Here is a 27,500-nt window from a genome sequence, read left to right on the forward strand (position 1 = left end):
GGGAGGTACAGATCCCAGACAAAATATAATTGTTTGTTTGTTTGTTTTTTATTATGATAAATCACTATGATGAAACCACCCCATAGTGGTTCTGCCACCCAAGAGATGTACACAAATACTGTACCATTTTTAATGGAGTCTGAAGAAGAGTTTCAACGGAAAGAGAGATGAGAGCGAGCTAACTTTTGGTTCTTGTTCACTCACTACTCCTCTTAAGCTTACCCGAGGCTTGCATTAGGATTTTAACAGTTGGCAGTCTGAGTTTTTTAACTGCACCATAATTCACCTTTTACCATAAATATATGAACTATACATACGTATGAATATGTGTTTATTAACCAAATATAGTTGTGGCACCGATGCAAACGGCTTCTGACTACAGATGCAGCAGTTTTTCCTCCTTCTGTTTTGTATGGGTGAAGAGGAGGGTGGAAGAAGGGTGCTTAGCCTGCGGGGCAGTTTCTGCTCAGTATGTGATTGTCAGTGACCATGACAAACTACAAAACTGATGTGTGTGCGTGTGTGGGAGAGGTAAGTGAAGAGAGCATGACCGTTCTTCGTATCGTTCATCAACCAGATGTCAGTGTGACTTTCAAATGTTCGTTGAAAAAGCAAACTCATCAAGAAAAGTGTGTGTGTGTGTGTGTGTGTGTGTGTGTGTGTGTCCTGGTTGGTTTGATTGCAAATGCTTGTGTTCTTCAATTATAAAAAAACTAAAAGCATATCTGGAGATATGCTGCAAAGAATGTACCTATCTTTGTTTAATCTGTGTCCGTGCGTAAGTTTTATAAACTCAGCCGAATGGATTCCCATCAGGACACTCTGGGATCATTGTATTCACATGTGTTTTTTGTCGTGTTCCTTTTACTGTTGAAAATCCGTGTGTAGCACTAAAACACAGGCCTGTTAGTTGTCAGAAAACTGTGCCAGTTTGAACTAGAGAATCAGCCTTAACTCTAAAGACCAAGAGATGCGGATGCTAGTGGTAGCCTCCCAACTGCAAATCATGCACAGAGAGATGTTGGAGACAACACAAATAGCCCAATCTAATCATACTTTTTATTCAGAGAATATGTCATTCTTTTTTTTTTGTGTGTGCAATATTTGCTTTTCTTTAATGCATGTGTATTTGAATAACTGTATTGGAGGGAAGAAAAAAAAAATCATGTTTTCAGAAATTAAGAGAATTTGAAAGAATCCAAAAAAAGACCTGATCCTAACAACTCACATTCCGTTGTTGTATAATACTAAGTTTGTTTTAAAGACTTGTTTTATAAGTCTGTCTGTTTGTTTGACATCACTCCCGGTTATATCATGTATCATGTACAATTTCTGTTCGCATGCTATTGTAATCCCCCCCCCTCCCCCTGGAACCATTGAAAGAGCACACTGTATGTAATGAGTTAAATGGAAATGTATGAATCGCATACGAACATCATGATTACTTATATGATGACTTATGTGACTTTGAGTGAGTGTGAGTGTTGTCACACTCACAGGTCGAGTCTACAGAGAAGAGTAAAAAGTGGCACTTGAGGGCTGAGGGCCTGGGCTATGCCAGGAGCTGCCACAAGGGGGTGGTGGTGGTGAGTCTCGTGGGCAGCTCCCTGGGCATGCAAGTTATGCCACATGGGTCGTGACTGTGCTATATATTCCTCGTGAAGACGTGACGCTAACACTGTTGGGCATATGGGGAAGGATGTCTCCCGTAGCCTGATTTCATGGGATTACATTATATTTTCTTTTTTTTCTGTTTGGTGGTTGGTGGTGGTGGTGTTTGTTTCCTAATTGTTGGATTTTTTTTTAGGCCTCGATCTGATTATCAAAAAAAAGAAAAAGAGAAGGAACTAAAATCTCTTGCCAGTGCAGACAACACAGCAGGGCTTTTTATGTTCCACTAATTGGGAGCTGGGGAAACATCCTGCCATCTTGTATGACCAATGAAATATAAGCACTTACTGAATAATATTTACCACAAAACCTCAGACACCTTGCATAGTTTTACCTGCCTGATTTAGTCTTTCTTTTAGAACGCTGTGATATTGCCACCTCTGGGTAGCCATCCTTTCGTGTGATTGGCCCTTTGAGGTGGCGCTTGTCCGAGGGCCAATGACTGGCCAGCACTGACCTGCTTTAGTGTGCTGTGATTGGCCCTTTGAGGTGGCGCTTGTCCGAGGGCCAATGACTGGCCAGCACTGACCCGCTGTAGTGTGCTGTGATTGGCCCTTTCTGGTGGCGCTTGTCCGAGGGCCAATGACTGGCCAGCACTGACCCGCTGTAGTGTGCTGTGATTCGGCCTGGTTCTGTTCCAAACATATTTTCCTCTGTGTCAAAGCCAAGTTCGGCTGTCCATTTTCACCATCACCTTCACTGGAGCTTTCACGTCTCTATCCATATTTGGCTTCTACTTTTGAGCAAAAAAGCTTCCCAAAACAATGCAGGATTGCTTGTCTTTTCTCTTTGTTTCTTTCCTTTTTTTTCTAAATCCCCATACATATGAATCAATGATACTGAAATGTGCATATCGGTGTACAGTATATGTCAACAGTGTGCCTAAATGTACTGTCAATTATATTTTCTTATTTTTCTTTAAGAAAATGAAAAAAAAAAATCGATCCGAATGTCATGGTTGTTTTTAATAGACTGAAAAGAGGACTCTAAAGAGAAAAACAATGTTTAGAGTGTTTGCATCATGCTTCTGAAATATTCCTTTTGAGCAGCTCAACTCAGTATAACACTAATAAAACTTTAACTCTGACTAACGGATTGCATCTTTAAATGTTCTTTTTATTAGTCGTCCTGTCTTTACTCAATATGGTCCTTGTGTGTCCCAGCCCTAGGCATCCAGTGTGGGGTCACCATATGGCACTCATTTGCATCCAAAACAGGCCAATTTTATATTTCTGTGTGTGTGTGTGTGCGCACACACAACTGCACAATGTCACCACAAACATGCAATGTCGTGTCAGGACTGTGTGTGTGTGTGTGTGTGTGTGTGTGTGTGTGTGTGTGTGTGTGTGTGTGTGTAGGTGAACAATCTCCCTTTCATCGCTGGTGGTTCAGTCGTGAAATGACTCTAATAGCAGTTTGGGTCGTGCTCCCTGCTCTGTGTTTTTCACACCTCCTAACCCATTAGCGAAGGCATCACTGTGACTGCCACACTCACAGGCATTCCAGATGGTGTTACTGGGAGATTAGGATGGCTTACGGGTTCAGATCTGGAAGAATTACCTTCCCTTTGCAAATAACACCACTCATGTCCAGCCAGCTCTAGGGCTGAGGTTTTGTATCACACACAAACTCAACATGCCATTTCTCTTGGCCTCAGGAAACAGGAGTGTGACTTCCTGTTTGTGCAGAAACTCGAGACTGCTGCTTAAATGGTCTGAAGGGCATAGCTGACATTCCCTCTCTCCCGGGACTTTCACTCATCCTCTCTCTCTTGGTTATAGAATTGCATATTGCTGAATGTATCAGCTGTGGCTTAAAACATACATGTTAAGTTCATTATTAAGTATCTTAGCATGAAACTGGATGTGTATTACACTCAATCCCTGGCTTGTGTTTCAAAACACTGAATACTTCTAAAATGTTGAAACATGGCCTATGTTCTATCTGCAAAGACACCATAAGATGGCGCCAATCTTCAGCAGAACAAATGAGATGAGCTGATTTTACCTGTTACCATGTTGCATTTATATTAGAAAATGGTAAAAAAAAAAAAAAACGTTCCGGAAACGTGTAAGGTTCATTCTGACGAGACATTTAACAGAAATGTCATCAGTCCATCACGCATTGAGATTGAAAGGTCAAAGTCCTTCAGTAACAGATCCCAGCTATTTTTACTTGTCCCTTGCGGCAGCCAGTAATGTCAATCACCTGAAGTCCAAGAAGTGGCTGCAATGCAAAAACTCTTGTGTGTGAGAGGACGTTTGTTGTTTCCAATTAGTCCAACTTGTATGTGTGTGTATGAGTAGGTAGTATGTCTTTGGTACAAATACGTTTCGATTCCAAGTAGGAATGAGGAAAAGATCACTTTCAGTCTGAAGATGAAATACACATACATAGGCCTACCAGAAAAAAACATTTGTTGGGAGTTTGAGAATATATGATGTCTTATTTCACTGCAGCTCATGTAGTTGAGTTATTTTCTTCTATGATTAGATTTGTCTTAAACATAAACCTTTGAGGTCTGAATTCACTCAATGACATATCACAAAAATGTTTATGCTTTTCATATATAGAGGTCAGATTGCGTACCAATTCTCAATTTGTGTGTTGAACTGTTGCTTACATGAACCACCAGCAGTTATCTCATGAATTTCCATTTCTTGGTCTATTCTAGCTAGACAAACCAGCGCTAGCTTTACTGTCGTTTGAAACCTCAGCAGCCAATCACTGTTCTTGTAACTTCTGCGTGACGGTGGCGGTAATGTGGAGTTGGTGCCTCCTGTATTTGTCTATTTCAGGAAGGAAAGAGGAAACCCTAGCTGAAAGCAAATTGAAATAATACGGAAAATTAACCCACGGATGTCCGGGGTACCAAAACCCTTTCTTGGAGAGCAGATCAGTTAAAGTCTGCATGAAAGTCCACGACGCACAGGAAACATGGTGGTTCTCAAAATCCGGGACCAGGTATGTCGCCAGTTATCCTAGCCAGCTAACGTTGTGTATCTGCTCTGTTAGCTTTGAATGTGTTAGCGAGGTGACCATGAGCTAGCTGACGTTACCTAGTTGGTTAACAAGGTACCACTGCTAGTAACCATGATTACGCATCGATAGTCGCTAACATTAGCTCATCTGGTACAATGTCAGTTTGGCTCAACGTTTGCAAGCAACAGCTAGCTCTAACTTGTTCAATACTTTCTCACATTTTCACATCATCATCATCAGCTAAGCTAACTGGCTAGCTGCGATCAATGTTAAAAAGTGATCTTGGCTGTGGGCATATCAGTGGCTGCCTTTAAGTTGTCTAGTTGTTAGTTTGCCTTAATATAATGGTTTAATTAGTAAAGGTAGATATTTGACAAATTACCTTACTGGTTAACTATCCACTTGCTTTAACTAAAGAAAAAACGTGGTTAAGCCACGACTGAGTCGGTGGTGCAGACTTGAATGATATTGGCTATGTATCGAGCTAGCTTAAATTAGCAGAACAATCACATTTCTTTGGCAGGCTCAGATCAAAGCTAGCTAGCTAATATGGTTAATGTGACTAGCTAGATGTCGGGGTTACGCGATACGTTGTTAAAGTATCAAGCTAACTGTGAGCTATATGGTGTCATGTCTTCATGAAGAGTTGAAGTTTGACACGCAGCTTGCGAGGTACTCAACTGAGAATGTATTCGCAGATTACAACTAACTAGAGGATGAACATTTCTTTTAAAGACAGGTAGCTAACGTTAATCTCTGTCGAGCTAGTTATCGACACAGTAGCGACAACATTTCAGGTAGCTACTTGAAGGTTAGTCGGATGTGGTTTGATTAGTAACGTTTCGAAAATTATCTTAAATATGTGAACCTCAATCATGAGGAATAAACCCTATCGCTTCTTGGTCTTGTTTTCGCTTGTTACTGTGACGTTTGTTTTTCATGGCCACTTGTAGCTATGTGTGAGGTATCGAGCGAACACTGATGGTAATGGCAGTTAGATAGCTAACTAAGATCTGTAGCTAGACCGTGTTGGACCTCTAGGCAGTTATACAACTTTTGTGTATGTTGGGATAAGATTCATAGTATAAGAGGTTATGTTTAAGGATTTTCTTTTCGTCTTCATTCCAGCAGGGTAAAGTTACGCATACCGGGACGTTGTTTGCACTGCCCTGGCATGCAACACAATCGATGTCAGGCATGCACTTGAGTCGAGAATTACTCGAGAATATCACGTAAATCAGGGTGTCAACATACTGCAACGCCACCACCATACACCAATACGTTGGATTTTTCCATTGTGCATGTGCTGCTTGTGCAAAGATTGAGAAAGCGCTCATGTGCTTAGCCGTTACTTTAAGCTACTGAGTACCGAACCTGACCCCAACTCCCGGCTTATACCGGCCAAAGGTCTCTCTTTGGCGTTTATGAATCATCTGTCCACTCTTTCTTTTCTCATGTAATTATTTGAGCGTTGGCTTTCTCCTGCTCAAGACGTACTAGAGATAGGAACATAACATTCAATTATAGTTACGAATGTTTTCTAACTTACTGTACATAGGAATCATCATATTCTCAGTGTAACTACTTGTTTGCGGTCGCTATGATCAGTGCATGCGTTTGTTCAAGGAAGAGTGAGTATGTTTGTGTGTAAAGGGAATGTGTAAGTTAAGCAAAAGAAGAAAACGCAAGGCAGTGTATGGAAACAAATTGTGGTCCTGCTTGTTGATGTCCTAGCATATGCTTTTTCAGGAGTTGGATGCTACACGGACGCTGGGCATGTCTGAACTTTCCAGACCAGTACGAGGAACAAGTCTGACATTTGAAGTTGTCTTCAGTCATGACTGCAATGATGTATCTTGTAGATCATTTTAGGACAAATAGGGTGACATGGCTTGGAGAGGTGCTGTAATGGAACCCTACCCTCTCAGACTCACACACTCTTAAACAAATCCTTAGACCCACATCCTAGTGTGTGAACCTACATACATGCACATACTCTAGCACAGCCCAACACACTCCTTCATACAGTAAAATATGGGCGGCGAGGGGGGGGGGGACTCACTGCAGAGTCACAACCACAGGAAGAGCCGTTCTGATTACGCTGTCTCACCCATTGTTTGCGTGCTGATTGAAAAGTGGACAATGAGAGCGGTCACCAAAAATAGCCCTGTGGACACGTTGTCACTGCCTTTTGGGGGGGGGGGGGGTCTCGGAACAGGAACACATGCCATTGATTTTCTCAGTAACATCAGCTCTGGTTAGACCAAAGCTGTGTGCCTCTGTCACTTTGGGGGAAGTGTAGCCATGTTAAATCCTGTAGTGGCAGGTTTTTACTGGGGTCCAGTTTGCTATTCCTATGTTAAGAGTTGTATCATCAGGTGGTTCTCCTGCCCCTGACAGGTTGTCAGATTAGTTGGAAGCCCACTTTTCACTTTACTTTGTCAATCTGTAGGTGTGTGTGTGTACTGTTTAAACGAATGATCAGTGATGCATAGTGTTCAGAACATGACTGTAAACGACCTTTCAAACCAGCAAACAAAGGCATATATGTGCCATTGCCTGATGGTGGACTCTGGGAAGATGACAAACCGCAGTGTGCCGTGCTTTAAAATTCCTCTGTCGTTCTGAGCACAGGTTCCCAGTGAGGCCATGGAGATCTTCCAGTGCAATGTCACCGGGGACTTGTTTTCTAATGTCACTTTCACTCCCTTCTAACTGTCCTTGGCAGCACAGTGTGGTGGACTGCATGCCATTGCCAACCATGCCACCTGTAAATGTCATGATGTCATAAGCAAGGCAGTGCCAGTTTGTCACCTGCTATTGTGGTTGTAGGTTTTTTTTTTTTTTTTTTAAATGCACGTGCCCTTTGAATTAAGAATTGGGAGGAAGTTGATCAAAGCAGGTTTGTGCAGTGGATTGTTTATAAAATGAAGAATGGGATGCTTGGTGTTTGTTCAGTTTTGTGTGTGTGTGTGCGTGTGTCTGCGTGTGTCTGCGTGCGTGCGTGTGTGTGTGTGTGTGTGTGTGTGTGTGTGTGTCCAATAATAATGGAAAATGTTGAACTGTTTGATTTGGCCTGCAAGTGTTCAAACCCACTGACTGAACTGTGAATGGTCAAATTCTTCCCCTATTTTCCGCTTTGAAATGCTCCTCATTGCCCTTTCTTCTTGGTGTTTGGGTCTATAAATGTCTGTTGGCGCAGACACAGCAGGTGATGCATGTATCTATGTCATTACTGTTGAGATCGGTCATAGAGCCAGTGCATTTAGACACGGCACTCAAATCACAGTGAAAGTATTCACTAATGGGTATTAAAGCGTCCTTTGATAGCCCCTGATGCCTGGAGCTCCATTCAGTAACTTGGCTGATGGCGGTCTTGAGGCAGACGCGTCTAGCGTGACCTTTGCCTTGTTGTGCTCTTCACGGTGTTGCCTGCCTCCTCACGGGCGCTGAGCTTTCTCCTCTATCCCCCCACTTAAGCTCCCTGTGGCCTCAGCCTACAGAAGTGAATAGACATGAGTGGTTTCCACAACCAACACGAGTCCTGGGCAACTAGACTTACACTTAACACTTCTGTTTCTCTCTCTCTCACTCGGTCACACACACATAGATGCATGGACACACACCACAAAAAGAATAGGGGAAGACATCACACACAGACACACTCTCAAAAGCACACGTATTCCCCCTCGGCTCAGCTGTCGCGCGCTTTGCTGTTGCGAACATGAGAGGATATCTAATCTTCTTAATGCCTCATGATGCAGTGGGACTGGTTGGGGGGGCAAGGTGTGTGTTGGTGAGAGTGAAGGTGTGTGTGTGTTGGTGAGAGTGAAGGTGAGTGAGAGTGTGTGTTAGTGTGTTGGCACTAGGGGGCACACAAAGGCTTCTTTTTCGAGGCAGCCGCGGTGGTCGTTGCCAAGCTGCACTGTGTGGCCTGTTGCCATGACACTGAGCTTCTGCCCAACACGATCCAACCATGGCGACAGTCCCCCCTATCGTTTTTAAACATCCGACCGTGACTGCGTGCGTTTGAATACATCACCATCACGACCAGTTCAATTCAACTGTTTAGTAATGTGATTAGTGCACGGCAATTGTTAAATGTAACGAACCAGCACACGCTTGTTGCCTACTGTTCAAGATGCAGAATGTTTATTCATGAGGGAGAAGGGGGAAACGAGAGAGCCTGGTCTTGTATCACGCAGCGGATAACGTTTCAACCCTCCACGCTGCTTTTGCCACTTGCTAATTGTTCTCGCCGTCCAGCACTTGATCAGCGTGTGTTTTCCCCAACTCATCTTTTTGTGCCGAGTTTTATGCAAACGGCCCCGTCTGATCTCGCTGCGTGCAAACGATTCATCCGGGCAAAAGAGAGCAATCCGTCTATCCTCTCGTCCGCTCTCTTTTGATACTGAAGAGAATTGGAGCACGCTGTTAAACTGGCTCGGGGTCAGTCGTAGCACTCTATCGAATGGCTTCCAGGGCAGAATCGAACTGCCTTATGTCTGCCTATTGTGGTCTCGAGCTCTGGCGTGCTAAGGGGAGGGTATTGAGTTATGGAGGGATTTATGGAAGGAGGCGGCAGGCCAGGGCCGGGTGCAGTTTTTGCTTGGGTGGCAAGTTGTGCTGATTGTCTTAAGAGGTTCTCTCTGATTGAATTTGCCAGTGCAGCGAAATACCTCAGTGTTATTTTTAAGCCTGCGCTCCGGCACCCGGTTCTTATGTAAGCCAAAAGCTGCCACTTTCCCCCTTTTTTTTTTTCTACGAAACATGGTGGGCTATTCTAAGTAGGGCCTGAAGGAGGCAGCGGAGAGCCTACCTGTTGTCGAGCGTACGTGTGTGTGCGTGCTGCTTTTATTTCTTCTTCTTCCTTTGGTTCCAACTACACAGAAGAATAGGGCCTTAAAGGTTTCTCTATGATTTGGGGGTTTAGAAATACCGCAGCAGATTTTGGCCTCAGTTCACAGGGACCTGGGTGAGTTCATACAAACGAGGCAATTTTTGAAATAAAATCTTGTATTTTAAAACCAATATTATGACCAATGAACCAATATCCTTGCTGAGCAAGCCCAAAGCTCCATCCTGAAAAGGGCAGTGGCTCTCTACAGAAAAGGCAGTCTCTTCACCCTCGGTAGAGGATCACAAGAAAAGCTCTACTTATGCCAGCTCCTCACGGTCACCAAGGGTGACCTGAAGGAGCAGAGAGTGTGACGTCAGGGTGCTGTTGAGGCAGCCCTTGCGGATGAAAGCCCTTTGTCCGGTTTCAGTAAATGCTGCCGCGCAGGAAATGAGGTCTGGTGTGTGGCGCTTCACCGGCAACAGTCCCTAGCGGGCACTGCGGTCATGTGCAGAACAGGGCCAAGGTGTGTGTGTGTGTGTGTGTGTGTGTGTGTGTGTGTGTGTGTGTGTGTGTGTGTGTGTGTGTGTGTGTGTGTTAAGAAAAGGGCCAATGTTTCCTCAGTCAAAATGGGTCTATGTTGAGGGAGGGGGTGTTTGCATGCAGTCTAATGCATCCCTTCTACTGATTTTAGAATTGAGTGAGAAGGAGACATTTTGGATACTTTTAGACATCAGCACATCTAGAGAAAACTCTGCCATCACGACAGTATAGGAAGAAATGACTGTCCTAAATGATACTAAGAACAAGCGAGGTGGCACGATAAAGGTGCCAGCCCTGGCAGAGAACTTCAGGCCCCTGATGCAGAGAAAGATGGCCGCCCTGGGGTTCTCCGAGCGGGGAAGAAGAATGTGCGTCTGGAAAAGCTAGCTGAAAAATGCTCAAATGAAGGCAGATGCTAAAGCCTGCCAGTCTGTGGTACTGTGGTACAGAACACATGCATAGACATGTACAGAGCTGTGTGTGTGTGTGTGTGTGTGTGCTTGTCGGTTGGAGCCAGGGGGGTTAATGGGGGTTTGTGGCGACTTCAGAATGTTCCTCGAGGCTCTCTCTTATTTCACTTCTCTCTCTATCCCTCATTCTTTCATTTGAAACCAGTTATAAGTGCAAGGGTACAGCATCCCTTGCCTTCCCAGTTTTCACTCTTTCGTGACCTTCAGGGACAAGGACATAGTGTTTTCAGCACTGTATGAAATGCAAATCCATTTTGATGTGATGTGGTGTGGTGTAGTGCTGATTTGCTTTGCCAGACAGGAAGATCCAGATAGCTACATTAAGGTCAAGGCGTGATGGCCTTATGGCGACAGAATAGTGTGGACACACAGAAGATATTGTCCTTCGAAAGTGTGTGGGTTTCAGGGAACGAGATGGGGCGGACAACAGGGAAGGAGAGAGAGAGAGAGAGAGTGAGTGTGTGTGTGTGTGTGAGAAGGATTTCTCTATGCACTGTATGTGCGCACACTGATGCCCTCTTGCCAGGCCTTGTGCTGTTTTTTTTTTTCATGCCCCATCTCTTCAGCTCAGAAGAGGGCATTCTGTGATGAGGGAAAAGGAGGGCAGAAGAGACAGAGGGACAGAGAGAGGCAATGATTGGAGGAGGAGAGCATTAGAGAGAGACAGAGAGAGAGAGAGAGAGAGAGGGAGAGGGAGTCCTCTGGAGTTCTCTGGTGTGTCCTGCTCAGTGACTCTGGGCTGGGGAATGCAGTGAGTGACTCATCGTGCTTTTCATTCAACTGATTCATCTTTTTACTGGGGGGGGGGGGGGGGGGGGTTGTTTGTTTTGCCTGTGTGGTTTTGTGTTTTAAGATGCCAGGGCTGGTGTGTGTGTGTGTGTGCGTGCATGCGTGCGTTAGTGTTTGGGGGTGGAGGTTGTGTTTGTTTTTTTCAGAACTGAGTGGGCTTAATGCATTGCAGTCTCAGACCCAGGACTTGGGGCGCCTTTTTACTGCCGGAACTAGCGGGCCATTTTGGGGCAGACCGCCCCTTAAGGAGCACTCTCTCTCGGGTCCTTTTTGGGGGAGAAATAAGTATTACCCCGGGGTACATACTTCTGTGCGGCCCTGGAACTTCTGGGTGGGGCTTGCAGTGATGGTTAGCTCTTATTCGTTAAACATGAAGTTGAAGAAAATACAAGCACCATTTTTAAGGCAAGAGAGTGTGTGTGTGTGTGTGTATATATATATATATATATATATATTATACTCACAGGGTTATGCGATAAATACAGCGAAAGGAATTATAGCCTACAGAGTTAACATGTTGAGGTTACTGTCACTGTATGAACACACGCTAAACAGTATCTGAAATACAGACTGTAGTTCATCAACCCTGGTGCTGATGGCTTTTATCAAATAATTCTGCCATGAAACTAGAGTGTAAATAACTTTATAGCAAAGTTCAACTGTCGACTCGACCTTGGGCTAATCTTAGATAATTCTCTGGTTTACTTTAGAGGTCTATTGTTGGTGCTGCCACTCGAGAACTATAGTGTTGTTTTGTCCTGCTCGGAATTGATGTCGCAATCAAAGAGCAAAATGATCAGGCTTCCCAATAGTTCCTGCACCACATTGGAAACGAAAAGGACGGACCACTGGGCCATTCCTGTAAACGTTCAAGCCACAAAGTCCTACAGTGGATGTGTGTGTGTCAGCGTCGGAAATTAGCGAGGGCAAAGGGCAAAACTGCCCCTAAGAAATATAGTTTTGCCCCTAAAATTACTAGGAGAGGGGCAAAAAATGCCCCCATAATTTTGTGTAATAATAATTTAATGAACTGTCAAAAACATGGTAGCCTATATGACCCGGTCAGTTGCCATTAAATGTTTTGATTTTCGCCTTGACTGATTGTTGCGTGAAGAACCGAACGTTCTAACTAAAAATATTTGGAGCGCTTCCTAATCAGACCTGTGACTGCGTGAGGAGAAATGAGGATCAGCGCAGTCTCTGTCACCATCTCAGGTTAAGATAAAATTAATTCACACACCCAGCGACTGTCAAAATGTTTAAGTTAGATTGTCCAGGGGTGGAGGATGACGACGACGACGACGACGAGAAAAAGACCAGATTTTTTTTTCAAGGCATGTCGGACTTGTGGACAACGAGTTGCCCAAGTCGTTGTCAGCACAGGCAAATGTTTCTGCTGACTTCTTCAAGGGGAGCGAAAACATACAGAAATCCATGGCCTTTCGTCACCAGGCGCCAAGCAACACGCCATCGCCTACGGTGAATGATAACTAGTGATAATACTTTTAGAAATGATCGGTTAAGCTAGTTAAATGTTAGTTAGCTAACGTTAGCTATCTCTGATTGTGCGTTAGCTACAAAGGCTTGCTTGCAAGCTAGCTTACTAGTCTTATCTGTATTTCCTGTAGGCCTACTATGGTAGGTATAACATGATTAAAGGTAACACAAAAATCCATAAATATAATGTGTTATTATTATTATTAAAAAAAGAAAGAAAAAAACGATTGTTAATAGTTCAATAATGAAATAACAATGAATAATAATAATAACAACTAATAACCACAAATAAATAAGAATAAACGTGAATATGATTGTGTAATTTACGTTGTCTGCTTGGTTTTTCTTTTCAAAAAATCTAAGAAAACACTTTGAATATGTAGACTAATGCCTAATAGTCTTATTATTGCCATTTAATGACAATTGTTCATATACTTTAAAGTAACACTATGCAACAATTTACACTTTTTGAGGTATGGTTTTATAGGCAACTAGTTTTGGTACCATCCTCTAATTCATTTTGATCGCATATGGTCATGTGAAGGACCGATCAAGACCTGTGTCTTTCCCACTAGCCATCAAAGATATGCCCTATGTAGTTCTGTGTAACGGGCTGGAACACCCTGCAAAAATGGAAGAAAAGCTTTCACATGCATGACATGCCAGGTACTGCAAAAATACACCAGTTAGTGTGGTGGCAATCTTCTATCTGTGTCAGCTGGGCTGTTGGTGGTGGTTACAAGGTTTTTGCATGCCTTTTAGGTAGTTGGCGTACTAGTTTTGGAACAGAATTCCGTATTGCTGCTTTAAGCCTAAATAAGTGTGTTTATTATTTTGAACAAAGGGTCAATGTTTTTCACAAGTTTCTAAAAGTGCCCCCAATTTTTTGTGAAATGCCCCTGGATTTCAGTAAGTGGGGGCAAAAATTGCCCCCTAAAAAATATGTAAATTTCCCACCCTGGTGTGTGTGTGTGTGTGTGTGTGTGTGTGTGTGTGTGTGTGTGTGTGTGTGTGTAAAGGTTCCCTCATAAACCTGACCTTATATTATGACCCCAGTTACTGTCGGAACCGTGACTGCCGTCATGGCAGGCTTTCCAAAGCCATGGTTACATCTCTCTCCCCTCTTTCTCACGATCACAGGCCACTCCACCCCCCCCCTCCTCCTCCATCTCCTGCATCATATTTCAGTGCTGTGGAGTTGTGCTGTCAGCATGTGTGGTGACTCTTCTGTTTCTGTCTCTCACTCTGTGCCCATAGGAACAGACCTCCTCTCTCTTGTTCTCTGCTCTCTCTCTCCTGTTCTCCTCTGCTCTCTCTCTCTCTCTCCTGCCTCCTCTCTCCTGTTCTCCTCTGCTCTCTCTCTCTCTCTCTCCTGTTCTCTCTCTCTCCTGCCCCCTCTCTCCTGTTCTCCTCTGCTCTCTCTCTCTCCTGCTCTCGTTCTTCCTTTGCCCTCTCTCTTTCTTCTGCCCTTGCACTCTCATTCATTCTCTCCTGTGCAGTGCTCCTCCCTCCCTGCCTCCCTTTCGATTCACTCTCTCCCCATCTCCCTCGCTCTCTCTCTCTCTCTCTCTCTCTGCCCATCCCCCTTTTCATCTCTCTCTCTCTCTCTCTCCCTCTCTCTCTCTCCCTCCCTCTCTTCCTGAGTGCTGGTACAGGAGGCTTGTTGTTGCAGTGGGGGCAGGCAGGCAGGCAGGCAGGGCTGAAAAAAAGCGCTGGTTTCAGCAGACAGCCGTGCTGGGTGAATGGAACTGAGGCTCAAGCCGGAGCACAGGCTCACAGCATTGTCCTCGCTAATCAGGGGACCAGAGCTCACACACACACACACACACACACACACACAGCTAGTCTGATTGAGTGGTGCTTTTTTTAGATGTGTGTGTGTGAGAGAGAGGGAGGAGAAGAGAACAGAGGAGGCAGATCTGCCGGTGGGAATCGGTTTGTTGTCGTTTCTCCACCGCTAGCGTTCCGTCGGCGTGGATACGGTGTCCTCTACGGTTTGGGATTACTGCAGGCGCATTTTTTGGCGCATGCTGCTGCCATCACTTCCACTGCTGCAGTGAGCTGAGGAATCCCCTACACTAGCGCTGCCCGGTGTGTGTGTGTGTGTGTGTGTGTGTGTGTGTGTCTGTGTTTTGGGTTTTTAAAACGTGAGGAGCTGCCTCCACTTATTCTGGAATTGTCCGCGTGAAGAAGATCGCTTTCGGACTGGAGCTTACCTGCACAAACGGAGCCGGGGGGGTGGGGAGGGGGAGAGGGAAGAGGTGACATCGGAGGAGGGGTGAAGGAGACGCGAAGGAGACGTCAGTCGGAGGAGGAGAAGGAGTAGGAACTGATTTTTTGCTGGGCCATTGGTGGCGGCGGCAGGGGGGATATTCAGCGGGGGTGCACCCATGAGGTCGGAGCGGACCAGCCGCGTGTGCATCGTGGTGTTGGAGGAGGTGGAGGACGACGAGCCCTCCCCCTCCCCTGACCACGCCCCCATCACCCGCCGCGTCAAAGGCAGCCGGGACCACGTTTCCCAGCGTGCACCGCGGCCGCCGGCACCTAGCGTTCACACTCAGGAAGAAAAGGTGAGGATGAGATGGAGATAATGAGAGAGAGAGAGAGAGAGAGAGAGAGAGAGAGAGAGAGAGAGAGAGAGAGAGAGAGAGAGAGAGAGAGAGAGAGAGAGAGAGAGAGAGAGAGAGAGAGAGAGAGAGAGAGAGAGAGAGAGAGAGAGAGAGAGAGAGAGAGAGAGAGAGAGAGAGAGAGAGAGAGAGAGAGAGAGAGAGAGAGAGAGAGAGAGAGAGAGAGAGAGAGAGAGAACGAGAGAGAGAACGAGAGAGAGAGAGAGAGAGAACGAGAGAGAGAGAGAACGAGAGACATTCAGACTGCATATGCAACCCTTTGAGCGGCTCTTGAACGTAATGCATTTTTTTTTATTATGCATATCCAATATGCAAACCTGGTGCTGTGGTTGGGGGAAATAGGAATGGAAAATTCCTGTGCCGGTTTTCACCTTCACTTATCACCTACCTGCTCATCCCTTTGATCCTTGTCTCTGTGTTGTAAATATAATTGCCCCAGAACAGATACAGACATGCCGGTCTTGTAATTACCGCGGCGTCCTTGTTGAGGACATTGTGAAAAACTTCACACCTAAGCTGTAGATGTCGGAGAAGAAAAAGTCATGTAATATATGAACGCACACAGAAAAACAGACACACACACACAGACACACACACACGGGGGGGGGGGGGGGGAGGAGCGATCCGATGCAGAGGCTAGCAAGGCCGGCATGTCTGTATCTGTTCTGGGGCAATTATATATTATATCCGCTGTTGCTGCCCTAGCCTGGCCAACCTTTACCGTTTCCCCCTCTCTCCCCCGATGGCACACACAGAAACGTGCCCCTGCCTGCTTTGGCACATGCCTCGCTCTCACTGGTTTCACACGGATGTGTTTCTGGTGTTTAACACCACCACGCTAATCCTGCCGCAGCCTGGGCTAACACCAGGCACTCTTGTGTTCCGGCAGGATGCTATCCAGCTGATTAGCATCAACATACTGCGATGACTTCATTTGGAACAGGACAGTTCTGGGTTGGGGGGGGTGGGGGGGGTCTAAAGCTTCAGATTGAGGGAGGGAGGGGGGTAGAGAGAGGAACAACAGACATATTATGTTGACAGCACAACAATGTATGGTTGTCATTCTCCTCAAGCAGACAATTTTTAGGGACAACTGGGCTTGTAGCTTAGCTGTTAGCTCACTAGCACACATAGCAGCTGGTTATTTCCATAAACAGGCTTGCTGACGCTTTGTGCCGTCTGGTCTGTTGGCCAAAGATTGTTTGGGGAGGTAAAGAGGAGAAAATTGCTAGGGAGTTTAGTAGCTCGCTGCTTACATGTGTACCGGTACAACTAACAACATACCTACGTTTATGACATCCTGGAACACAGAAAAACACACTCACTCTCAGCCCCTCTGTTATTTTGTGGTGTTTTGCAGCTGCTTGGTGTGCTTCTTTAATGAGCTGACTGAGCAGGCCTAGTATTGCGTGAGGATGAGTTGCCTGTTTGAAGGCTTGGGTATTTTGGGGAACCAGACTATTTTGGAGCGGAGCCTACCGTAAGGCGAGAGCGTAGAGCCCCTGCTCGTGTGGGTGTTCACCTATTTCAGGAAACTGGAAGTGACCTGTCTGGGGCACACAAGGAGCCATTTTAGGAAATGGACAGGTGTGTGTGTGTGTGTGTGTGTGTGTGTGTGTGTGTGTGTGTGTGTGTGTGTGTGTGTGTGTGTGTGTGTGTGTGTGTACGGGATCAGTAGATCTCAATTAGCTAGAAGAGCTGGCAAAACCGAAAGAGTTTTTAGGAGCTGTTTGCTCATCATGTGTCTCTTCCCCATTGAGATCTTGTTTGTATGTAGGTGGCTGTTTGGCCAATCCCAGATTAGGGACGCGTACGAGTGTTGAGAAAGCAAGTGACAGCAATGATCACTTATAACAACACAATGCATGATTTTAATGTTTAGTGTGTGACTTCTACCTGTTCGATCCGGTGCAACGATTTGAATAATTTCTGATTGTGCAAGAGGCATTCCATGAATGAGGATATCCTGGAAGAACCCCAGTCAGACTCTTCACTGAAAGTAGTCACTCCACCTTTTTGATGTGCTTCAACCACTGAATTGTAGGCCACCCAAGATTCCTTTCATTTAAAGCAATAGAGCAGAAAGGCAGGAAGTGAATATACAAAGAAACATGTAATGTGAAGGCAGGTGAATCTACAGATTAATGTGCACAAATGGCCTCTCACTCAACTATGCTGCAGAGGCACTGTATTCGTTGCTTAGCACCGCTTGTCGCCGAAAACTCATGTTGGAGCCATTTTTGGGCCAGTGAATGAAGAAACAAAATAGACCGCAATAGCTTTGAAAACGTGCAATGACTTGTAAAAAGCACAAAAAAGAACACTGTTCGAATTCAGTGCAGTGCAAATTATGCAGCACAAAGCGGTCATATAACTCTACTACTTGTACAGTGAGCTATGACCTCGCATAAAAAAATGTAAATGTCGACCGAAAAGGAAGACGCTAGCCAATACAAATAACATCTTTTACCACGGTCAGACTTGCAGTGCTAGCAGAGTTCAAAGAACCACATAGCCAAAATGGTAGCCAAAGTTTTGCTGGTGATCTACTTACACTCGTTACAAGATCAATCCACACACACACACACACACACGCACACACACACCGGAGTATGAGTTCTCAAATACCTTTTGTCGAGTACTAAAGCTGTCAATATTTGACCAAAATGCCCTTCCTTATACTGGTTCCGACTGTAATGTTAGTAGGGCTGGGCGATATGGGAAAAAGTTATATTTCGATTTTTTTCCCCCAAAAATTTTTGATTTCGATTTTATATCACGATATGAACAAAATCACCCCAAATTTTTTTGAAAAACGTACATGCAAATACCCGCATTCTGGTGCATTTTACCATGTTTTTCTCTGAGATGTAAATCATGTTATCAGCATATCAAATTCACAATTGATATAGGTTTGGTGGCCTGATAATTATGTTGGCTACATTCAAACTGACCACCTCATTAAAGTATGACTGTTCAGGTCAGAAATGGCCAAATGTGTATTGAAACCCAAAGTCTTTAAGGATGGAAGCTGCCAGAAGTAAACGGTTCACGTAGGGGAAATAGTTTTCATACATGGCAAAGCTTGACAGCATGCCCAGCACACCAATGTTCATTTTATTTGTGGCATTGACATCATCTTTCGTGTGTGAGTCAAAGAGAGGTATACAAGTGAGTGACACATTAAAAAAAAAAAAAAAATCTTCTTTGGTGAGTGTGTGTTTAGTCGCTGCTGTCGTTAGAAAAACTGCCATTAGCTAGCTAACGTTAACGCCAGATTAGCTCACGGTTGTTATGGCAATAACAATACGATTATAGCCAGATAATGTCCATTGGGTGGTCCTTAATTGTCCACTACAGGTAAAACTTGGGCAACTCTGACTTACTTTCCTCTTCTTCGAAAAAAAAAATCCGTATGTCCATTTCTGTGGTCTGCTTCTAGCGCGACGCTCCGATCAAATCAGAGAATGAATGAACATTAATGACAGTTGAATCTGCGTGCGTGATGAGGCTGCGTAGTACACCAGGAAAACGCGGAGTGGATTTATATTGCTGTGGGTATTCCCCACTGATAAAGTTGAACGGATTTAATTGTGAAGCAATGGAAAGAATAATGGACTAGTAGAACAGCAGTCACGCACGCACTATTTTGACTGCAAAAGTGGGGGGGTCGAAACGACTTGTTTTGAAAAGTGAGGGGGTCTTGTACCCCCCCAATTACATTGTCGTGACGCCCATGGGCTACGTGCGGCGCTGTATTCGCGGGTCTGTGAAAACATTTATTTTTTTTATTTTTTTTGAAGGCGCAGTCTAATCGAACGTCTCATTTAAAACCGTAGAAAAAAATTACATCGCGATTAAAATCGAAATCGAAAAATCGCCCAGCCCTAAATGTTAGTGTAAATGGCAGTCTTCCACCTTGTTGGCAGTCCTTTGGCTGAGCACAAACCAAGCTGTTGTTACCTAATGCAGTCCTGTGATGTGTTGTACCACCCTGGTAAAGACAAATCAATATGTCTGTGTTAGCCACCACTCTAGTCCTGATAATGGACTTGGGGTTATGCGTGGATGTGTTTTATATTCTATATATTATATTATATATTATAGGCACTCTGAGATTCTTTGGAATGAAAAGTGCGTTAAAAATAAAATGTATTATTATTATTATTATATTTATACTGCCTCTTGTATAGTTGAGGTATTTACCCTTTGGGTAATCTAGAATACAGTATTACCCTCTGCAGGGGACAGAGACGGTACTTATGTGTTTCTCTCTAGCCTTTGTTATCTATCAGTATAACATGCAAAGAGACCGACTGGCCGTCTGTCTTTTTGAATGACGTGCTAGTGGCTGTTATCAGGATTGGCCACAGCTGTTGCATCCTCCTCCTGTTAATGTATTGTGGTTATTTTGATGACATTCTGATTGTGGCCTCTTCCTTCCATGTTTTCCGCAGCCTTCACTGCTGAAAGCTATATTTAATGTCGATCCCGATGAGGTGCGCTCGCTCATATTCAAGAAGGAGGACGTCAACGTGCAGGTAAGGACACCAACATGGATATCTCACCTAGGTTCCAAAATGCACCATTTATGTGTGTATGTATGTATGTATGTATGTATGTATGTATGTATGTATGTATGTATGTATGTATGTATTTATTTATTTATTTATTTATTTATTTAATTAAGTAAATGTTTGTGTAAGACTGTCACAGGGTCATCTTGTGTTTCCACTGATGGCACATGAGTGGCGTGTTCATTGACACACACACACACACACACACCCCCGTCTCCTTTCTCATTCAAGTCCAAAGGCTATTGGGTATCCGACGTCTGAGTGTGTTTCTCAACAGGGCTACCCTTGTATAGTGACCTTAATCCTGGGCTAGTCATTACGTCTGGCCCATTGCCTCTCTGTCAGCACTCAGCGTGTGTGTGTGTGTGTGTGTGTGTGTGTGTGTGTGTGTGTAGATGTGCCCTGGTGGATCTTCAGCTCAGTGAGTAGTGACTGGATGGGGTCATCATGACTGGCTCCTGTGGGCCACTCTGGAGCTATGGTCCCCTCCTCTCCTCTGGAGTTGACCCTGTGTGTGTGTGTGTGTGTGTGTGTGTGTGTGTGTGTGTGTGTGTGTGTGTGTGTGTGTGTGTGTGTGAGATCTTCAGCTCAGTGAGTAGTGACTGGATGGGGTCATCATGACTGGCTCCTGTGGGCCACTCTGGAGCTATGGTCCCCTCCTCTTCTCTGGAGTTGACCCAAGGGCTGGGCTCTGCAGGATGGCCGGGAGGGAGGGAGGGAGGGAGAGAGAAAGAGAGACGGAGAGAGAGACAGACAGACAGAGCAAGAGAGACAGACAGACAGAGCAAGAGAGACAGACAGACAGAGCAAGAGAGAGAGACAGACAGAGCGAGAGGGAAGGGAGGGAGAGAGCGAGTGGGAGAGAGAGAGAGGGAAGGGAGGGAGAGAGCGAGTGGGAGAGAGAGAGAGAGAGTGGGTGGGTGGGCGGGCGACTGATTAACTGGCCTAGTAATGACCAGGGCGCTGCCACATCGATTCCCCAGGAGATGGAGGGCCTGGGCAGATATCGACTGATGGCTGGAGAGAAAGAACAACACTCCAGAGAGGCAGAAAGATCAAGAGTGAGAGAGAGATAGAAAGAGAGAATGATCGGGAAGGAGAGAGAGAGAGAGAGATAGAAAGAGAGAATGATCGAGAACGAGAGAGAGAGAGAGAGAGAGAGATAGAGATGGACAGAGGGAGACATGGACAGAAAGAGAGAGAGAGAGCTGGAAAAAAATTGATGGACAGAAAGAGAGGGAGAGATGGACAAAATGAGCGATGGAGAGGGTGAAGAGAGCAAGAAATGGAGACGAGAGGAAAACCAGCCATGAAGTTAAATGTGTTGATATTTACGTCCTGTGTAATAAGTGGAGCTCTAACCTCAGTGGCTGCTGCGTCTGCGTGTTGGCTCGGGATTCTCTGTTGCCCCATCCTGTGGCTGCTTTTAGGGGGGGGTGAGCCAGTGAGGTCATGTGATCCCAGTTTATGGGTCGTGCTCTGATGGCTTTCTGCAGAGATGGAGTGAATAAGAGGGAAGAAAGGAAGGGGGGAGGCGATGAAAGAGAGAGAAATAGGGGGGTGGGACGGGGGGGGACTGGACTGGCTCCAGATCAGCGGAACAAACAAGCTTTTAGCCTTAAATGAGTGTCTGTTTACGGAGGCTGCCTTTCAATTTGGCTTTTGGAGCTTGATCTGTCTGGGCCCATCATCGTCATCGTTTGCTCAGCAGTACTTGATCACATCCAGGCTGAGGCCTCTAAGCCGAGCCCCATCCCTCCCACGGTTGGCAGCCATGAGTCTGTGGTAGAGTCCCTCAAGCGGAGAGGGAGAGGGAGAGGGAGAGGGAGAAGTGCCGTAACTTTTTGAAGCAAAAGAAAGCAGCATAACATGTGAAGCTTGATGATAGAAGTAAGCTGCTTTGAACAAACGCGTCTGTTAAATACTTAACTACACTATAAACTATTATATGGAAATGTAGTCAAGATGTTGACCTGAAGTACTACAGCAGGTAGTGATGTGACATATGGTACTACAGTCACGTGAGGGTAAGCTGCTCCAGTGATGTATGTATGGTACTGCAGATATGATATGATATGATATGATATGTGATCTCAACCACACTGCATGAGTTTACACTGAGGTCATTTATCAACCACAGTCACATAAACACACACGCACACACACTTCTCATCCTCAGCACAAGACCGCACATAACTGGAGTGCATATCCATAAACACACACACACACACACACACACACACACACACACACACACACACACACACACACACACACACATATACACAAACAAACACTAGGGGTGGAGCCAAATCTTAATTCGGTATTCTGCAAAACACATGTATTTTAGGGGTGGAAGAACATGTTGAATAGTTGGTGTTCCTCATAACTGTGAACATGGAGGGCATGTTTACTCCTCCTGCTTGTGCTGACGTGAGGAGAGAGAAAGCACAGGCTGAAAAGGAGCCAAAATGGACAGCTTCTCCACAATTTTGTTTTGATTTTATTTAGCAAAGGCAAAGATGTTAAGCAACTGTCAACATCTGAAATGCACAATCACTTGCCATGACAAGCATCCTTCCCAAGTACCACATAAACAACACAGCCAAGTCCTATCCCTGCAAGTCACTCTTCCACAGCATCCATGTTAGTTGCCTTTATTACAAAACTCTTTACCCATCACAATCTCCCCCCTTAGCAAAGCCAATAACAGACACAGTGGGGGAGAAATGATTTGCCTTGACATGATGATGCCCCTTGTAGTGGGGAATACCATAAACCAATACTACATCAAAGTGTTCATAATTAGGATAAGCGCTTATGGAAGAGCACCTGTATTAAAACTTAAATATCCTGAGATTAGAATTGTAATACAAACCAAAACAGCATTGTTATGTCCATTTCCACTTTTATCCGAATACAAATCATTATGCTGCCACAACAAATACAGATTCTTACTAATAAAAAAACTCTTAGCACTCATACCCTCCTCCTCCTCACAAGACTGTACACACAGAACCGGAATACCCTGCCACACACACACACACACACACACACACACACACACACAAACCTTTTCCTCCTCCCGACAAGACTACTCATAATATTAGTAGAGACAGACAAACTACACACACACACACTCACTCACACACAAACAGACTCCTTCACTTGACCACTGCTTCCAGCTATGTCAGGCGTGTAACCAGTGCTGATTCAATTACGTCACCCAGGGGAAGAGCCTAATTAACAGCCGTGGTCAAAACATGCACCGGCCATTCATATACCCATAATTCAGTGGTGATGAACGGCACGGCTAACCATCTCCAAGCAGGATCCCCAGCCACAGTAGTAGGGAGTGTGAGCCCTGCCCACTGGACAAATGAGATCGGTCAGAAGTGGTGATGGGAACTTGGAGCCGGACCAGTGCAGTAGCAGGAGTAGTAGTAGCAACAGAGACCAGCTGTGCTATGTTGTGTGTAGGCCCTCTGCATCACGGCCTTGAAAAGAATACAAGCCTGTGTGTGTGTGTGTGTGTGTGTGTGGCAGTGGGGGAGAGTGTGTGTGTGTGTGTGTGTGTGTGTGTGTGTGTGTGTATGTGTGACACAATCTGTTCTGTGTTCTGGCACAATCTTCAAAGCCAGAGAACCTTGCCAATTTTTTTCCCCCTTCTTCTTAGAGGTTTCCTGAGTGGCTGTCATGAAATTGCCCTCGCCCTCGTTATATTCACTTCCTCCTAAATCCCCCCCCCCCCCCCCCCCCCCCCCCCCCCCAATCGTTCTCTTGTGGTGGTAGTAGTGCTTTTGAATTGACCTCATATTACAAGATTGACTTCCCTCTTCTGAATATAAGGAAGTCTGGGTCAGAGGGTCAAGTTTCAGGTCCATTCAGTTTGACCTATGTGACTGAACCATTGATCAACAGTTCCTAGTTTTGGTTGCTGAGTCACTCCTGCTTTTCAACAGTCTTTTTTTAAATTTAATTTTTTTATTTGTTTTGTTTCATCACAATAATCATTTCCAAATCTATTTCTAAAACACAGTGCAACTGGTGTAATTCAAGCAGAAGTCATTTCTGTTTCTTCTCTTCCTGATTGGTCGTTTTGTCATGTGCCCGGCTCCTATAGGACAATGAGAAGAGAACGCCTCTGCATGCTGCTTCCTACCTGGGAGATGCTGAGATCATTGAGCTGCTGATTCTGTCAGGTACGTAAGACCCTTCCTCCTCTCACAAAGCCTCATTCTCACTCAAATGAAATTAGCTCTTGGGGCATATAGAACGCTCCTGCGTGCAAACAGAACATACAGTGCCAACAGTTTGTGAACTCAAAAAAAAAAAAATTATAATAAATGTAAACTCAAGTCTTTAATGATGGTATTTTTTAACATAAGGGAGTAATAGGAGAAGAGTCATCTGTTAGTCAGAAACACACAAGAATGTGGCCTTAGCCGGCCTTAGAAAAGGTTTTGACTTGATCATCTGGAGCAGGTTTTTGCCCTTTGTGTGATTCCATTTGCAAAGTGCACTGGTCCCGGAATGAAACATCACACTGACATCCTTGAACTAGCCCCAGCAAATCTTGTTTATTTTCTAGAGCAGTTTGAGCCTTGGGTAAGACTGCAGTATTCTTCATTCCTCCGGGCACTGGGCTTTCCCACTTAATGGCTAAATCTATCTCAAGCCATCTAAAGATGAGTTATTTCAAGGCTACACAGTACTTTCAATTAGGGGCTGTTTTAAGGGAGGTTTTTGTTTCTTTCCTTTTCTTTTTTACCTGTGTGGGGTTTAAATGAATCGCTTGTTTTGAATATTTGATTTGTAGTGTTTTGAAGGATCACCATAGGAATGTGATCTAGTTGGGGCAAAAAAAACAGACTAGTTTATGGAATGTACATTTTTAGGGAGATCACATGAAGTTTAACATCGTCAGCGATCAACCGCAGAGCAGTTTGGATATTTGTCCAGAAATGTCAAATAAAATGGGACCATTAGTGCAGAATAGCTTATGTGCAACCAGAAGTGTAGTCACGCGTTCCTTGACCTTTCCGTTCACATAGCTGAGAGGTGTTTTTCTGCGTGCATCCCCCTCCAATTCACCAGAAAGCGCACACACACACATTATTTTCTGGGAATGGCGGTGTTTACATGGGGATGGGTGGAGGCTGGCTCTCTCTCTGGCCTGATGGATTAGGACAACAGGTGCTGGCCGTCTATTTCTGAAGCCCACAGATGTGGCCCCGGAAGATCACGGGAGTCTGCCCTGTCTTTCCCCGGCTCACAAGAGCCAACAGCACTCTTTCCTGTGTGTGTGTGTGTGTGTGTGTGTGTGTGTGTGTGTATTTCCTGTCGTGTCTTTATTTTCCATTTAAAAATGATCTTGAGAAATATTTTAATGGCTTGCCCTTTCATTTTTTGCTGTCTCTCTCTCTCTCTCTCTCTCTCTCTCCCCCCCCCCCCCCCCCCCCTCCATGCTGGTTGTTGCCATCCCACAGGAGCGAGAGTAAATGCCAAAGATAATAAGTGGCTGACTCCTCTTCACCGAGCCGTGGCCTCCTGCAGCGAGGTAGCGCACTTTCCTTCGCACACGCGCACACACAAACACACACACACACAAACACACACACACACTCCTACTCATGTGTTTATCCAAGTTTTATCTTCTTGCATACTAAACTCCCTTTATTCTCTTCTATCTCTTTCACCCCCCTTTTCTCCTTCTCTCCCCTCTACGATCCCTCTTGCATCTCTTCACACCCTCCCTTTCTCTTCCTCTCTTTCCACACCCCCCCTCTCACCCTCCTCCCTTCCTCGCGCCTCTACTTCCTGTCCTCAGGAGGCGGTGCAGGTGCTGCTGAAGCACTCGGCGGATGTGAACGCACGGGACAAGAACTGGCAGACCCCGCTGCACATTGCCGCCGCCAACAAGGCCGTGCGCTGCGCCGAGGCCCTGGTGCCGCTGCTTAGCAACGTCAACGTGTCGGACCGGGCCGGCCGCACCGCCCTGCATCACGCTGCCTTCAGCGGTCATGTGGAGGTCAGCCCCGCACCACCGTTCCATAATACTGCTTGGTACACTAGTTTAGTCCATAATACTGCCTCTAATCCTTTAAGGACTGCTTGGTACACTAGTTTAGTCCATAATACGGCCTCTAATCCTATAGGGACCGGTTGGTACACTAGTTTAGTCCTTAATACTGCCTATAATCCTTTAGGGATTGGTTGGTACACTAGTTTAGTCCATAATACTGCCCTTTAATTCTTTAGGGACTGGTTGGTACACAAGTTTAGTCCATAATACTGCCCTTTAATTCTTTAGGGACTGGTTGGTACACTAGTTTGGTCCATAATACTGCCTCTAATCCTTTAGGGACTGGTTGGTACACTAGTTTAGTCCATAATACTGCCTCTAATCCTTTAGGGACTGCTTGGTACACTAGTTTAGTCCATAATACTGCCTCTAGTTCTTTAGGGACTAGTTGGTTCACTAGTTTAGTCCATAATACTGCCTATAATCCTTTAGGGACTGGTTGATACACTAGTTTAGTCCATAATACTGCCTCTAATCCTTTAGGGACTGGTTGATACACTAGTTTAGTCCATAATACTGCCTCTAATCCTTTAGGGACTGCTTGGTACACTAGTTTAGTCCATAATACTGCCTCTAGTTCTTTAGGGACTAGTTGGTTCACTAGTTTAGTCCATAATACTGCCTATAATCCTTTAGGGACTGGTTGATACACTAGTTTAGTCCATAATACTGCCTCTAATCCTTTAGGGACTGGTTGATACACTAGTTTAGTCCATAATACTGCCTCTAATTCTTTAGGGGGTTTAGTAACAGACTCTGTCTCAGAAGAGTGCAGGTACACAACTTCATCATGGTACACTTCCTACCCAATGCTCTAAACATCATCAAACTCATAAGAAGAGCAGAGCAGAGTTGTGGGCCACATTTCACTCAGTTCTTAACTATTGAACTACTCATTGCTTTGCTTTAGAATCAATATGTTGTCAGCAGATAGTTTGTCTGCAAATATGTATAGTGTTAACTGTTTGTGTGTTTGTGTGTGTTCGTTGCTCTATAAAATAACTGTTACTATCATACAGGGTTTACACAATTACATTATACTGAAGTGGCGTTGTTAGCAGTACAATTTTCATTACAGAGACTTGTGCTAGTGCTTAAGTACCATTTATTTAATATATTAGCAGGATGTTTAGCGGGTTTGTTCCAGAATGGCATTGTATGGTTTAGGTATGATTTTAAAACGTGCTGTTGATGCAAAAACATAATTGTGGTCTAGGTAACTATGTCTTTGGTATGAGAAGGATGTCGTAATAAATGCTGTTTACCAGCTGTCTGACATTCTGTAAATTATCAGACGTGTTTGAAATTTTAGTCGGGTGCTGTTTCATTCTTCAACAGCTTCCAATCAATGTAAGAGATCAGATCAGATTACTAGCCCAGGTTCACCTTCCTTTGTGAAGAATGAGTATTTATAACCTCAGC

At 44.9% G+C, this 27,500-nt stretch overlaps 1 protein-coding gene across 2 annotated transcripts in view; it reads left to right on the plus strand.

Moving 5' to 3' along the window:
* The first annotated feature begins 4,432 nt into the window (after window positions 1-4,432).
* The window catches only part of ankrd28a (ankyrin repeat domain 28a), a 47,275-nt gene continuing 24,207 nt past the window's right edge, over window positions 4,433-27,500 (plus strand). For both annotated transcript variants that reach the window (XM_080859535.1, XM_080859536.1), the window contains exons 1-5: window positions 4,433-4,635; window positions 19,874-19,957; window positions 24,117-24,195; window positions 25,483-25,553; window positions 25,824-26,024. In XM_080859535.1, the coding sequence (XP_080715661.1) occupies window positions 4,609-4,635; window positions 19,874-19,957; window positions 24,117-24,195; window positions 25,483-25,553; window positions 25,824-26,024 (462 nt within the window). In that variant the 5' untranslated portion in view covers window positions 4,433-4,608. The remainder of the gene's footprint in view (window positions 4,636-19,873; window positions 19,958-24,116; window positions 24,196-25,482; window positions 25,554-25,823; window positions 26,025-27,500) is intronic.

The sequence above is a fragment of the Sprattus sprattus genome, assembly GCF_963457725.1.
Source record: "Sprattus sprattus genome assembly, chromosome: 20".
In the NCBI taxonomy this organism is placed as follows: domain Eukaryota; kingdom Metazoa; phylum Chordata; class Actinopteri; order Clupeiformes; family Clupeidae; genus Sprattus; species Sprattus sprattus.